At 37.8% G+C, this 16,554-nt stretch overlaps 1 protein-coding gene across 1 annotated transcript in view; it reads right to left on the bottom strand.

Annotated features, from left to right (window-relative positions):
- The window catches only part of NSL1 (NSL1, MIS12 kinetochore complex component), a gene marked incomplete at its 5' end in the record, with an annotated part of 32,084 nt that overhangs the window by 992 nt on the left and 14,538 nt on the right, over positions 1-16,554 (bottom strand). The window contains 2 exons of the mRNA XM_005865180.2: positions 5,954-6,228; positions 6,962-7,029. Coding sequence (XP_005865242.2) covers positions 5,954-6,228; positions 6,962-7,029 — 343 coding nt within the window. The remainder of the gene's footprint in view (positions 1-5,953; positions 6,229-6,961; positions 7,030-16,554) is intronic.

Here is a 16,554-nt window from a genome sequence, read left to right as displayed (position 1 = left end):
GTAGCAAAATTACAGTTATGAAGAGCAACAAAAATAATTTTATGGTTGGGGGTCACCACAACATGAGGAACTGTATTAAAGGGTCGCGGCATTAGGAAGGTTGAGAACCATTGCATGTGATATCTTATCTAGTGAAGGGAACCACAGGCTTATCTGCACGTCCCCGACCTCTCCATAGTGTAATACCTTCACAGGCAACATGGGGGTGAACTTGATCATGGTCCCTTTGTTGACACATCTCAGCTCTTCCTCCTGTTTTTTCTCTCTGACTTAGATAACAGCAGGGAGGAGGGGAAATGGGCAGAGTACCCCCAGCAAAGTAAGTCCGGTGTTTCGGTGCAGGGGGGCCCAAGTCTGGGTGTGCTGGGGGTTAGGGGTGGAGTCACAGAGTCCATCACCCAGGCAGAGAGAATGCAACACTTATTTATGTTTTTGAACTTTTGTCCCCTGTGAGTGTGAGACAAATGAGGATTCATTTTAGTTAGGAGTATTTCTCATCTGTCAAATCTGAAAATCTCCTTTAAAAGAAGCATTGGGGCCGAAACCGGTTTGGCTCAGTGGATAGAGCGTCGGCCTGTGGACTGAAGGGTCCCAGGTTCGATTCCAGTCAAGGGCATGTGCCTGGGTTGCGGGCACATCCCCAGTGGGAGATGTGCAGGAGGCAGCTGATCGATGTTTCTAACTCTCTATCTCTCTCCCTTCCTCTCTGTAAAAAATCAATAAAATATATTAAAAAAAAAAAAAAAGAAGAATTGGGTTGGGGCTTATACCAAAGAGAAAATGCAAGTAAGTATTAAGATTTGCCAGTAAATTACAGGCATTTCTTAGTGTTCCATTAGTTTCCGAAACCAGGCAAAACAATTTCTTGCAAACAGCTAATTCCACAGAAGTCTGAAAACCATGAGTTTCACTCTCATCTTCCCTTTGGGTGCCTGGAACCTCAGCAACAGTATGGATTCCCCCTACCCCTCCCTCTCCAGTCCTGGGCCTTTCCCTCCGCCCCCTCTCACTGTCACACACTGGATTCCCAGCTGCCACTGATGTCTCTTGTGACCAATGGCCGATGCTGGTGGGCAGGGTCTATGCTTTGGTTCAAGAATATCCATACACCTTAGCACACTATTCCGATTCATTGAGTATTTGTAGAACCAAAGGTGTGATTATAAAAAAATGATTTTAAAATACTGTTTGGAATGTGACTGGGAAGATCACAAGGTTCTGAAGCTGAGATGCGTGGGATGACCTGGAGCAGAGGTGCCCTACAAGTTGGCCACAGAGCATTATTCTGTCACTGCCATCCCCTAATTTCTTTTTCTCCTTTTTTATTTTTTTCTTCAGTCATCCCCTAATTTCTACACTCCCACAGGAGCAGAGCTGGGTAGATATGGCATACATAGAGATCAGAGAGAATTCATACCTACACTTACTTGAGCCTTTTTCCCTATCAAAAAAAAAAAAAATTCTAATAGGGAAGGAAATAAAGCCAGATGTGTAGGTCACAGCGTCCCCTCTTATTTTCCTACTTGGTCTTCTGGTGGTGATGCTCAACTGTAAAATGGCTTGAAAGAAAAGGAGCTTCGAAAGTAGAGACAAAGGCATGAGGGGGCTCTCATCTGGGAAAGAGCCACTGCACCAGCTGGTGCTCCAAAGGGCAGAGGTGGGGGGGGGTGCTGAGGGGCTGTTGGGGTGACTCAGGCAGCTAGGACCCTGAAGCGGTCACCACTGGCTGCTTCATGGAAGAACTAAACCTCAGAAGAGTTTGAAGGAACAACGAGAATGAAACGCTCAAGTCTCAGATACTAGGGACTAGTGAAGTGGGGCATGCTCCATCAAGGTGACATGAGAAATGGACAGAGAACTCCAGTGCCATCATGGCGGAGGAAGTGGCCACAGAGCCACACACGTGGGCAGCAAGGAAGGCCCTGAAATCCACTTGAGCCCAGGGGCATGGGAGCCATTCTCTGAATGGGGCTAGTTGAGGTGATGCTAGGCGGCCTGACCCTTCTCAGGCATAGACATGAGCTGCAGCAGGGGACCCCGAGGAGCCAGGTCTCCCCTGGCTCCCCCAGGCCACCCAGAAGTCAAGGGAATGCAGCCAAAGGAAGGAGGGCCAGAGGCAGATCTATCTCTAGCATCACGGAGTCAGTCTGAGGGGTGTGAATGCCACCCTCTTCTCTGATCAGGCAGGGATATGGGGACTAGGATTCAAGCTCTAATAGCCAGAAAATGAGAATTCTAATTCAGTTTTCCTAGTGATTTGCCCTCAGTCCTTTAAACCCCGCCTCCACCCCCATCCTCTACAAAAGTAAGCCCATCTTCTAAACTGAATTAATAATGAATATGGCCCAGCCAGCGTGGCTCAGTGGTTGAGTGTCAACCTATGAACCTGGAGGTCACAGTTCAATTCCCGGTCAGGGCACATGCCTGGGTTGCATGCAGGCTTCAACACCAGTGTGAGGAGTGCAGGAGGCAGCTGATCAATGATTCTCTCTCATCATTAATGTTTCTATCTCTCTCTCCCTTTCCCTTCCTCTCTGAAATCAATAAAAATGTATTTTTAAAAATAAATCATGAATATGAATGCCACAAGTCATTTATGCCTGAGATTGTGACTTGGGGAAGTGATAAGTTAGAAATTTGCAATATAAAATCATTCATTCATTCAACTAATATTAGCAAAGGGCCCACAGGGTACAAGCAACGTAGAGATACAGTAATGAACACGAGAGGACTCTTCAACCCTGAAGCTTCAAATAAATAAAATATTGATTTCCCCAAGTCCTTTCATATAAAATCCCCACAAACCCTTCAGTGGTTTGCCAACCTTTCGGACCTCATGGACCACCAGTTGGCGACCGCTGCTTTAGAAATATTTTTTTCTTCATTTTTGTACGCAGAGGCTTGATAATAGAATCTATTTGCAAAACAAATAGTTGGGGGGTTGGGGGGGGGAGCAGGGAAAGCACTCCAAAGACACCCAAACTAAATGTCTCAGCTAAAAACAGGGACTACAAGTCTTATCTGAAATATACTGAGATAATGGAACTGATACCCTGCGGCAGCCTCTGGCATATAATTTATGTCTTAATTCTCAATGATAGTGTCAGAGACAACTTATATTCACTTGCATTTGTGTTAGTTTTAAAATCATTAAAAAATCAAATTTATTTTTATGCAAGTATTTTATGCACATAATTAAAAGAATCAAATGTATAAGGCTTATGTCAACCACAAAAAGTCAGTTCCTTTGCCTACTTCCCTTCCCTAGGTTCATTCACAAAGTTAACTACTTTCCACTCTCTTAGCTGTTGTTCCCCTAACCAGAGTAATATCCAAAGTGTGCTATCTCTTGATTCAGCTATTTTAGAGATGAGGCACTGATGTCCCATTGTGATAAACATTTCATTCCCAAACATTCCCATTTCACTGCTGATATTCAGGCGGTCACACATTACCAGAGCAAAATTAACTTCTGGGCTAGTTGGGGCAGAAGCTTCCTCAGTGCCCTCTCCAGGCCGACCTGCCTGCTCTAGTTCCTGTGCTGGCACACCCTGGCCTTCCCCAGGACCCAGCAGCTAAAGGGGCCCTCCAGAACTCCACCACAGTGCTGGGACCACTACCCGTTCCGACTGTCCAGTGCCTGTGCTGTATTCATCAATTCCCAATCCTCTGACCTTCCCAATATAACTGTCCCAATTTCCAACTGAATTCATATTTGGGATGTTCATTATTATGTTTATACAAATATTGTTCACTGTGGAGTCAATCTGTAACTATGATTACATTTTTCTTGTACAGCTTTCTGCTTTTACTGTAATGAATAAATGCCTAATTTTTTTTTTAAATTCATTTCTTTGGACACCTGAATACAGACTGCTCTATGGAGTGAAACTTTGGACTTGCTGAGGGACTTCAAGTTTCAGCTGTCTGTCTGGGGTTTTAAAATAGAACAAACTTGCCCTCGCTGGTGTTTCTAAGTGGTTAGAGCATCAGGCTGTGCACCGAAGGTTCTCGGGTTCGATTCTCAGCCAAGAGCACATACCTGGGTTGTAGGTTTGATCTTAGCCCTAGTCAGGGCGCGTGAGGGAAGTAACCAATCGATGTGTCTCTCTCACATTGATATTTCTCTTCTTTCTCTTTCTCTCTCCCTTCCTCCCCCTGCTCCTTTCCACTCTCTCTAAAAAAAAAAAAAAAAAAAAAAAAAAAAAAAAAATCAATGGAAAAAATATCTTCAGGTGAGAATTAACAAAAAAATTAAAATTAAATAGAACAAAATTTTTTTAATTATAAAAATTTCCAGATACAAGAATATATCTATCACACAGACCCAATGTTATCAAGATTTTTACCACATTTGCTTAAGCTATTCCTTTTCCTTTTCCTTTAGCTGACATATTTCAGAGCAAGTCCAAGACATCAAGTTCATTAAACAATATACATCTCAATATGTATCATTTTTAAAAGAGAAATTTTCTTTTATAATCATAATGTAATTATCTAATCTAGGAGAATTAATAATTCTTTTGTTTGCAGGCTTTTGGAGTGAAATAATTCATACAGAATTATATACTATCAAAAACACTGCCTTAGAATAGCATATTCTGTATACTCAAACAATTTAAAAATGAAATTTAGTATGTTCTGAAATGCAAGGTACTGAGCTACCATTCAACTAAAGCTGGGTTCAAAAGTGCCTAAGACAACTCTTACAAAAAAACAGTATAAAGATTTTAGTCATTGCACATTATTTTAATAAAAAACAAACTGCTTTATACAAATATACAGATCTCAAATTGTAACATTAAAATACAGAATACCATAAAGTGGCTATGTAAGTTTTCCTAATTGAGACAGACTTTCTGTCACATTTTGACATTTATGATTATTAACACATAATAAACACAAGAAGTATAGATTTCCAACCTCATGATTAATAAATTCCTTTGCAAACGAATGAAGGTACAATCATCAAAAGGGGAAACAGTTGGCAAGTTAGATAGCCCTGCCTACATTGTGTTAATATGAGTAAAAGACACAGCAGGAGCTATAAGGAACTGTAGTTAAATATTCGAAGTAGGGGCAATATAGCTTTCTCAGACTTCTACCAATGATTATATCCTTGATATATAAACATCCTTAAATATAAAATAGTTCAGTATGATTACATCTATATTTATTCCACATGACAATTTCTTAATGTATTACTCTGATGTATATTTTTGAACTGGAGTCATATACAAAGAAATAATGAGAAATCCTTAAAAAATATTATTCACAAGTCAAATTATGCTTAAAAATTAAAAGGTCTATGGAAAACAATGTGTGGGCAAGAAATACTGGGAGAAATTCTTCCACAAATAATAGCTGTCTTGTCTTCTAACAAAATAAAAACAAAACTTCCTACAATTAAACTCACAGACCTAAATTAGCTGAACTAGAGTAACAAAGTCAAAGCTAGTCTTTCATTTGCACATTCATTTGATAAAACAAATCACATTGAAAACAAAAAAACACCAAAAAACCAAAAACAAAAACCCTCCTGTGCAGAACTGGTGATTCCTCTCAGCACTTAAATGAAGACAACTGTTACACAGCTCTTTTTTAAAGAAAGCAGTATATCCAGGAAACTGACAGAATGTTACTCATAAAATTCCATAAAAGCTGTAAAGCAGCCAAGAGTTGATGGCATTTAAGGACAGTAAAAGATTGTACTGTTTATACTCATTGATGGGCTTTGTGCCAACATTTAAAACTATGCTTTTCATCGACTATAGACGAAACATTGAGGAAATACAATATTACATCATACCCCAGGACAGTTATTACATCTGTATAAAGAAATCACTAAAGAGTTACTTGTTATTTTAAATGAAGTTCTGTCTAGGCATCAGACTTTAATCTAAATGCTGACAGTGCCTAATTTCAACTCCTGAGATAAACAAAAATAGCTTACGTATCAAGATAAATTCTCTTTGGCCGCAATGGATACCATTTTCTCTGGGGGCAGTCTTTAGTTTGCTTTCTTTTGAGTACCACGTTAGTGGTTTTGCTAGTAGAAGTCTCTGTTGGTGTGGTTTCTATTTGTGTTATAAAGCTCTCAGGTTTAACATCTGGCTCCCTATAACAACTGGAAAAGACTTCTTGGTGGATTCTCTGGAGTTGGATAACAGGCTGCATCTTCAAAACTTGGGAAAATCCATCTCCTTGTTCAATTAATGCAGGCAAGGACTTAAAAAAGTAAACAAACAATAATACTCAAAATTAATCTCAGGTTGAAACAGAAATACACAGCTGCTGGCCTGATTGCCCCTAACCGCTTCTACCTCGGCCGCTGCCACTTTGTGGCTTTGTCCGGAAGGATGTCCGGAAGATGTCCGGTCTAATTAGCATATTACCCTTTTATTAGTATAGAAGATATTAAGACTCCAATTTGATATGCTATATACTATAGTGGTTAACAATATAAGCTCTGGAGCCAAATAACCAGAGTTTAAATACTGATTGAGTTACTTATTTGGGCAATCTAGTTAGCCTCTCTGTGCCTCAGTTTCTTCAGCTGTAAAATAGGGAAATAGCAGTACCTATCTCATAGGGTTATTGGAAGGATAATGAGGTAATATAATATATGTAAAGCAGTTAAATGGTACCTGATCCATGCTAAATGCTCACTAAATGTTAGCTGGTATTATTATCCAAAATCATTTGTTGGACTGCTAACCCTCAGAACTCAAAAATATAACCAACCTTTAAAGAAGCCAGGTATAATACTGGTACACAGTAGGTACCTAATAAATGGTAGTTATTCTGAATGTCACTGTTGCTTAATTAAGTCATTAATGACCTATTTTAAAAACTACTAAGAATTCCTATTACAATAGACTAAAACACATATGGCTGCTAAAAGCAAATACCTAGCTACAGATTTTGTTCATTTTATAATTTTTTAGCATATAACTTTTACCTTCATGGCTTCACTGATCTCCTTAGCTACTGTTTCTCCTCTGCATCTCAAATTTTCCACACGAGAGGCTGCAAAGGAACCGCCAAACAGTATTTTACATTTTTAAATCTAATAACATCATAAAACACATGCAGATGCTACCTAGATAAACATTTGTCAGGACTATTCACCTTAGTTCAAGCTTTCTTAGGATAGTTTATAATCTATTAAAACAAGTGTCCTTTTAAATTTATCTAGATACATAAGACTAAAAACATAAGAACAGTAGAGTAAAAGAAATAGTTATACACATAAGACGGTAGACAACAAGAGTTGTATTATGAGTAGTCTTAACACTGTGACTCCAGAAGAAAGCATGTTTGTTCCATATATTATTTACCATTATGTTTAACATCTTCAAGCCCTATCATCACATTTAAAATAAACATGGGCTAATATTTGATATTTATACTATTCTGAATTTTATAAAAATAAAACATATTTGGACTTTAGAATTTGTATTCACACTGCATCAAAGATACCTAAATGGAACTTCTGGAATAGATTGTCGGTAGTATATTAATTTTTCTTTTCTTACTTCTTTGATGCTTTTCTAATTCCAAATACATTTTCTTTTCTTTTAATCTCTGTTATAAATGTTCACGGCTACTTCATAACAGACCTGCATATTCAGGGATAAAACCTAAAACTCCAAGAGAAACCAGAAATGTGAAAAATCATTCCATTATGAAGTTGTCTACAAATTAGTTTTTAGTCACTAGAAATTTCCTTTTTATTTCCAGTGTCCTGACCGGGAATCAAACCTGAGACCCTTTGGTGCACAGGAGGACACTCTAACCAACTGAGCCACATCAGCCAGGGCAGAAATTTCATAAAGTCTAGGCAAACAAGTACATAACTATGTTAGAAGGACTATAACTTTATCAGCTTCAAGAGACTGGCAAATAAGTCAAGAAAATTTCTTTCATAGCTGCTATTTTCCTTTTCTGACTTTCCTTAGCTCAAAAAAGTGAGAACACTTCTAGAAAAAAAGGAAATGAATAGTAAAAGCAAATGAGAGAAAGTAGGCACTCAAAGTTGAAAGCAGGCCCTGAAAGAGCAGGCACTCAAAGGTAACATGATGGGCTCAAGAAAGGGTTCTTAACCATTTTTGTTATCAGAAATTTCTTTTGAAATCCAATGAAGCGTATAGACCCCTTCTCAGAACACTTTTTTAATGTACTGGTTTTTTAAATTGATATATAATTTACATACAGTGAAATATATATCAAGTTTAGCATTCAATCACCTTTAACAAATATATACCAGGATGGACATTTCCATCACTCCAGAAAATTCTTTTGTTCCCCTTCCCCAGTCAACCTTCTCTATAGGAAGCAACCATTCATGTGATTTCTATCATTATACATTAGTTTTGCTTACTCTAGAATTTCAGAATGTTTTAAAATAAAATTTAAAAATATGATTATTTAAAAGTTCTGCCCTGATCGGTCTGGCTCAGTGGATAGAGCGTCGGCCTGCAGACTCAAGGGTCCCGGGTTCAATTCCGGTCAGGGGCATGTACCTTGGTTGCGGGCGCATCCCCAGTGGGGAGTGTGCAGGAGGCAGCTGATCGGTGTTTCTCTCTCATCGATGTTTCTGACTCTCTATCCCTCTCCCTTCCTCTCTGTAAAAAAATCAATAAAATATATATTTTTTAAAAAGTTGTATATGTAACATGTGTCCCTTTACTAATGATTTAAATAACATCATCAAGTGGCAGGTCTAATAATTACTGTAATATGAAAATAATGAGTATAAACAATATTGTGAAGTATCTGCAACAACTGAAATTGAAAATATCTGTGGCTTCTAGTAGCAAAAAAAGTTACAGGTATGGCTAGTATCACCACCATTTCCTGCATTCTAAATGGAAAGGAAATGCTAAATTTCAGTTTGAGGTTAGTAAAAATAGCAATGTAATTTTTTTCCTACCCAAGCCTATAGTCCCCTATATTCTAATAATTGTATTTATTGTACACATGAAAATGCAATGGGCATATTACTTGAAAATATATCTAACACACTGTTTAAAAATAAGTTTATCCTGTTTCCCAACTATGCAGACACTCCGCATTCTTAAGCAAGGTAGTTACATTTGTTTATGTGTACCTGTGGATATAAAGTCATCAAGCTGTGCACTGTATGTACACCCTAATACAGTATATACACGCATACACACAATAACGAACAAAATCTTTTTAAATATTTACTCTAGAAAATTGTCCTACTTTTATGTATAGGGCAAGACAATCATATTCTTCTTCATTGTTACTGTATGGTTTACAAAAGAATCTATCATCCAAGGTATCCTTAATTTTTTAAAAACACGTGCTACTTTTTAATTGTCTATAAACCCACACTGATGGACAACAACAGCTGTTCTCCATCTGCTGCACAAGCAATGACAATGTAAAAAGTACCAAGAGTAGTTTGGGTTTGTGTGTAAAAAGGAGTCAGGCCCCAGGCTTAGATAATTATAAACATATGTTCACACATAAATGTCTGGTGGAATATTCTAAAGTTGTGCTGGACATATAAGACATTCAGTATTCTTATCTCCTGACTACAAAATGCCAGCTGTACCCCACTATTACTGTGGTTAACCAAATACTTTCCAACCCCCACTTTTTCAAAATATATTTTTATTGATTTCAGAGAGGAAAGAGAGATAACAACATCAATGATGAGAGAGAATCATTGATTGGCTGCCTCTTGCACGCCCCCTACTGGGGATCGAGCCCGCCACCCAGGCATGTACCCTTGACCAGAATCGAACCCGGGACCCTTCAGTCCACAGGCCCGACTCTCTGAACCCCCACTTTTCCAAAAGGACCACTAGGGGGCAGTACTGCCTCCAGTGAGAATCAAGCTGTTCATTATCTATTAGAACTTGCTTGGGAACAAGAACCTCATTCTCTCAACCTTGGACTCCCCAGTGTGAACACAGTGCTTGGCATGTAGAGTGCTCCATGCGTATGATGGACAAGGCTATGACAGAGGGTTCTGTGGAGGCACAGAGGAGGGTGAGGTCAATCCAACAGGGAATTGAAAGGAGTAAAAGCTTTACAGGTGTTACAAAGAGAGTCACCTTCAACAGATCTGGTGCTGGAGGCTGGAGAGGAGGCGGGGTAGGAGGTAAGGTGGGAGAGGAAGTGCTATACCACAACAAGGGAATAAATCAAGAAAGAAGAAAACACAGGAACCAGGAAACATGATTCAAAACATTAGAGAAGGAAAGGAAATTCCCAGGGTGATGAGGAAAGGAACAGACAGGATATAAGTTTTGCACCAGGCCTAGAGAGCAACCAGTCCAGATTAGAACAGGAAGACAAAAGGCTCCCAGAGGAATACCTCAAGAAAAAGAAAAAGGTTTTAAAAATGGATTTGATGGATAACCTGAAGTGTTTACCACAGCGAGAGGAATTTTACAGTCCTATCGGAGTGTACAGGAAAGAATTGATAGACACGAAAGCAAACAAAGCAAATAGAAAACTAAAGCAATTAACACAACAAATATTAATACTGCTGTTCTTATGTTTTGTTTTTTTTTTTACAAAGGGATAGATTAAAAGTGAAGCTAATCAGTATAGATTATTCTTTTGAGAAATTAGGTGTCAAAAAGAAAAAGAGAGTTCAGAGAAGAGAAACACAATGGCATGAAAACTTTCCCTAACTGATCCTCTGACAGCCCATTCCTATAGTAGTATGAGCTGGCATACACTGTCAATCAATCTGATGTAATACCTTTAGCAACCCTGTGAGGCAAGCAGGTTTCATTAGCCTCCTTTTATAGATAAGGAAACAAGCTGCAAGAGCTGAAAAATGTACCCAGAATTGAATAGAAGTGGAATCATACTTCCTAGAATCCAAAACACTTGCTCTTCTATATTCTATAAATAACTTTCCAAAACATCACTTTGTCAAAAATCATACTATACTCATAAGAATAAAATCTAAAAGTGGCCAAAAATCAGCTCCAACATAATGAAATCCTCTTTTTTTAAAAATATGTTTTTATTGATTTCAGAGAGGACGGGAGAGGAAGAGATAGAAACATCAATGATGAAAGAATCATTGATCTGCTGACTCCTGCACACCCCCTATGGAAATTGAGCCCGCAACCAGGAATGTGCCCTTGACCAAAATCAAACCCAGGACCCTTCAGTCTGCAAGTTGACACTCTGTCCACTGAGCCAAACCAGTTATGGCATGAAAACCTCTTGAAATAAAAACATATTATGCCTAGTAAAGAATTAAAAATAGAACAATTCTATAGTTAAATCTATTTTAACTATTAATATTACAGTATGTTTAAGTTAAGTGAATTAAATTCCTTTAATTGAAAACTAAAAAGAATCAATAATTTTAAGAATAAAACCAAATACACAAAGATTAAAAATATAGTATATAAAGGGGAGAAAAACAAATATAAAAATGATCACTAAATATGTGACTGTTATCTGTGAATGCATCAAAAAAACATTTTCCAACATTAATATCTGCTTCAGAAATTTCAAAATATATAAACTTTTCACTCACTCTCTCAAGATTATTTTGTAACTAGTAAGAACATATAGATACTCCTGATATACAAACACTTAACTCAAGACTATCTCCATGCCAATGGCTGGTCACTGCCCTGAAAGAGATGGAGCCACACACATTCCCAATGGCTTTCTCTCCACAGCCTTGATGGGAATATCTTCATGGCACCACTATTTACCCACTCATCATACACAAAGGTGTTTAGGGATGCCAAATCCTATTTAGACAACATGTAGTAGAACTAATGTGCATCTGAAATGGGAAATTCCTAATATTTTTCATCACAAATATAGTAGTTCAGCTACTTGATAGGTTAAACAGGTCTTTAAAGGTTGGCCTAGAAACTTATCCATTTATAATACCACTAGAGGCCCGGTGCATGAAATTTGTGCACTGGGGGCAGGGGGCCTCAGCCTGGCCTGCCCCCTCTCCCAGTCTGGACAACCCAGGGGGATGTCCGCCTGCTGGCTTAGGCCCACTCCCTGTGTCCCCCTCGCAGTCCAGGACCCCTCGCTCCTTACTGCCCACCCGCTCACTGCTCCTTAGCACTGCCTTGGAGGCGGGAGAGGCTCCCACCACCACCGCTGCGCTCACCAGCATTAAGCCTGGTTTTGGCTGAGCGGTGTCCCCCAGGTGGTCAGTGCACACCAGTCGTTCTGGTCGTTCCGCCGTAACGGTTGCTTAGGCTTCTAGTATATAGATAGATTTGTGTTTTTCAGGGGGAAATGCATTTCAAATTCCAAAGCTCAGGTTAATTATGAATTCTTGAAACATTACAATTTGTAAGTGGGTGGCTACCTGTAAAAATGCTGGCAGTGGCTTAAGCAAGTTGGCATTATTAGGAAGAAGAGGAACTGGCTCTTAAGTCCTCTGTTTATAGGGTCAGCAAAAGAACTGGAAGTATCATCAAGTCTACTGTAGAGAAACTTAAAATAGCTCCTTGTCATCACTACATGTTTAGTGAAGGACGAGGGGGAAAAGTCTCTTTAATTAACTTCAAAGAACATTTTGAAAAAGAAGACAATATGGGAGCAATTATTAGTTTTATTAGTAGGATCACAAAAGATTATGAAAACTCATCCTATTGGTAGACAGCTAATCAGAAGATTGATGCAAGGATATTAAAAAAACAAGTTTGTTCTTTAAAATGTGGAAGTTAAGCACCCTTGAAGATACTGCCTTCCCTAGTCACTGGCTTTCTAAAACATAGGGAAATGAAAAAGTGGAAGTGAAAGATTGAGTAATCAACCTAGTTTTGCTTTCAGGTCACTGGACTGACTAAACTAGGAAACATAAAATTCCAAAAGCCTGCAAAAATTCAGAAATTCATCAAAAAAGTATTAACTGAGTGCTTCCTTTCTATTTCCAATGTATTTTAGAGCATGAGTGAGCAAGCATGTACATGAGCAGACATAACATAGAATGGCTGGCTTGTACTGGTTCTAAAGGAGTAACTAAAAGCATAAGAACCGTAAAGAGTAAAGCAGCATCCCTGGTAAAAATGAAACCAAAAATTGAGCTGTGATTTATGACTTTCTGGAAGATAACCCTACGCTACAACTTAAACAAATCTGTAGCAGGTGTGTAACCTTCTGCATCTGCTCCCACCTGCACCCCACCAGCTCCTTCAGTACTGTATCTCTCTTAAGGCACCAAAGACTTTCAAACTCCTAGCTGTGTTATGTAGCCTAAGCCTTATCCTGTAATGCTCTTTCCCTCTATTCCCTCCACTACAGCCTCAGTGGTCTTTTGTTCCATAAATATTCAAGCCCATTCTTGATGTAGAAACTTGTTCTAGCTCTTCTCTCTAACTGAAAAGCTCTTCCTCTTGTCACAAGATAAATTCCTTCTTGTTACTTCCTCAGAAAAGTGTTTCCCATACCTAAACAACCACTCTAGTGCTGATATTATTTATTTTTAGATTTGTTTATACTCTTCTGTTCCCACGAGAATGTAAGATCCATAGAGCAAGGATCTTGTCTGTGTTGGCCACCATTATATCCTCCACATTGAGAACAGTTCTGGCCTATAGCAGACACTCAATAAACATACTGACTATGTAGATGAAGAGTGGTCATTCAGTATTTATTGAGCATGGTGCCATATGCTGGCTACATAATGCAAACTCAAGTAAGAAAGCTCATGGACCTTTCAGTTTTGTGAGAGACCATAAGCAAGGGAACACACAAATACTTGCATATTGTAACAAATGCTATTAAGGAAATAAGTGTTATGATTGAGAATTGAGGAGAGGCTATTTTAATTAGGGTGGTTAGAGCAAAAAGGAACGTGCCTGAAATGAATTTGGAGAGGTAGGTGGGAGCCAGATCATGTAAGGGGAATGCCAAGAAGTTTGAAGTTTACTGTATATTTTAAAATTGGAAGCTTTTAGGATTTTAAGCAGAGAATGAAAGCTGATTTGTGTTTTTAAAAGTATCTTAGACTTCTAGTCAAGTTGACTTGAGGTTCACAAACTCCCCATCTTTTTCCAAAATATCATTGAATGAATACAGAAAATTTCAAAAGAATATCGCAAGTATACACACAGTTAATATTTCTATGAACAAAAACAAAAAAAAGAAAAGTATACTAAATCGGTTAAGTCAAATATCATGCCCACAGACATGCAACCTAGGCTTAAACAATTTTGTGGATGAATTTTATCCCCTCTTTGAAAAAAACAAATAACCTCTACGTTTACAAACTGTCTTATGAGAGCATGAATACGAAGGATCCACTCAGCTTGAGGATAGTGGTTACTTCTGAAGAGGGAGTGGAATGGGATGGTGGAGGGCTACAAAGAAAGTTTCAGCTATATCCATACCTTTTAGTTCCTGAAAAGGTCTGAAGCAAGCTTGGCAAAATGTGAATAGCCCTCAAGTATGAGTGGTAGGTACAAAGATGCCATTATGTTGTACTCCATATTTTCTATGTTTGATATATTTGAAATAATTTTTAAAAAAATCAATTGTGCCTGATGTCTGCACAATGAAATGGAAGAGAGCAAGAGTGAAACAGGAAGCCCTTCTAGAAAGCATGTGTAGAAATCCTGGCTAGAGTAATGGTGACCGAGACTCGAGGTGATAATAATGAGATGAAGTAGATTAAAGTAAGATTATATTTCCATGGAATAATTTGTGGAACTTATTGATAGACTGGATATGAGGAGCTCAGAAGAGGGAAAACTCAAGGTTAACTTATGGCTAAAGCAATGTGTACATGAAGGTGCCATTTTATCCAACGGAGAAAACTGGGAAAGGAACCAGTTAGAGGGCACGATAGAATCCTATTTTATGTTCATCTCCTATTTCTTCCACTCAGACATAAGCTCTTTATGGGAGCATCTGTCTACTTTACCTTACCTCTGTATTCCCTAAAGTTCCTAACATAACTATGCCAAACCAATGTTATACAGTATACACTGCCTATGTTCAGTTGCTCCTCTGTATCTGGGATTCTACATCCATGGATGAAAAAAAGTTACATTGTTGCTGATATGTACGATGTAGTTAGGCCAGTGATAATTGTGTCTGTACTAAACATGTATGGACTTTTTTCTCATTATTCCCTAAGCAATATAGTATAACAATTATTTACACAGCACTTACATTGTATTAGATATAATAAGAAATTTAGAGATAATTAAATTATACAGAAGGATGTGAGTAGATTATGTAAAGGATTTACGCATCTGTGGATTTTTATATCTGTGGGGGGTCCTGGAACCAATCCTCCCAGTAACCAAGGGGAGACTATATTGTTTTGAAAACCAGACAAGCTTTTTAAAAAGTATCAGCTTTCAAAAACATTTGATATCACTTAATAGTCTAGTAACAAAAAGAAACTTTCAAGAAGTTCCAATAAGTTTTCTCATGCAGCTTATTTAGATTTTTATGTTCCATATAAATTTTTTTTCCACATTAAGCCATTTTAATTAATTTCATATGATTTTACCAGCTAGATGCATTATAAGCTATGCAATATTAAAAGGCAAACCATTGTAAATGGGATAAAATTTATAATAGGGTTATTATTACATAGCATCTCCTTACCAATTACTATTCATGTATTTTAGTTATACAGAGCCCCTTATCTCATATGATTCGTAAGCGACCTCAAATAAGTAGGCAGGAACGTTTCTGTAATATTTAGAGTTGGTATTCACACCGAAAGCATTAGGTCCCTTATCATAAGGAAACTAATGCTTGAAGTGACTTGTCCAAGGGTGTACAGCAAGCTAATATAACTGCAAGCTAATTTTGCTGTGCTTAAAGAGCTGATGCTATTCTAAGCTTATAAACATTATGAAAACGTATAATGACCCAATCTCCTCAAAATTTATCCAGAAGATAGACTCTAATTATTTCTTTGCTTACTTTTGAAGTCAGAATTATATGATACAGAGATTTTTCTAATACAATTATTGGAATGGTAGGAATAAAATCAAGTAGACCTTCAAGGGATCATTAAAGCAAATCTGTTTTCCTTCCTAAGATAAAAAGGTCACCAAGTTTCATTAGAGGGAATTAACTGTCTAAAAAGTCATAATACTTGAGAATATTATGATACCACAAGTTTCGATTCTTATTTTTATGTTGCTCAAAACCAAAACAAGTATATTTCAACCACTGCATTTGGCAACTATCCCTTTTTGGTGAACCATGACAACTAAGCATTAAGTCTAGGTCAATTTTTATTTCAAACATAGTGAATACTGTGATTTTAAGCACTTTCAGAGTATCTTTATGTTTGTATTTCCCCTTTGTAATTTATTCCATTAACTTGGGGGTTTTGGGGAGGGCAAGGAGACCTTCCGGTAGCTCAGAATTCAACAAAAGTAAGGTCCTCAAAGCCATACATATAACTATCCCTTACAAATTAATCAGGTCTTAACAATTTTTTTAATACCTCAGAAGCAGTACTTTTGCATGCCATAAGTAAATTCCAAAAGGTTTCTTAGGAAAATTGTTACAAATTTTTAAATGTGAGAATGGAGCCACTTAAAA

This window comes from Myotis brandtii, unplaced genomic scaffold, assembly GCF_000412655.1.
Source record: "Myotis brandtii unplaced genomic scaffold, ASM41265v1 scaffold197, whole genome shotgun sequence".
NCBI classification, from domain to species: domain Eukaryota; kingdom Metazoa; phylum Chordata; class Mammalia; order Chiroptera; family Vespertilionidae; genus Myotis; species Myotis brandtii.
The sequence above is the reverse complement of the archived record's forward strand: the minus strand, read 5'-3'. Positions and strand labels throughout refer to the sequence as shown.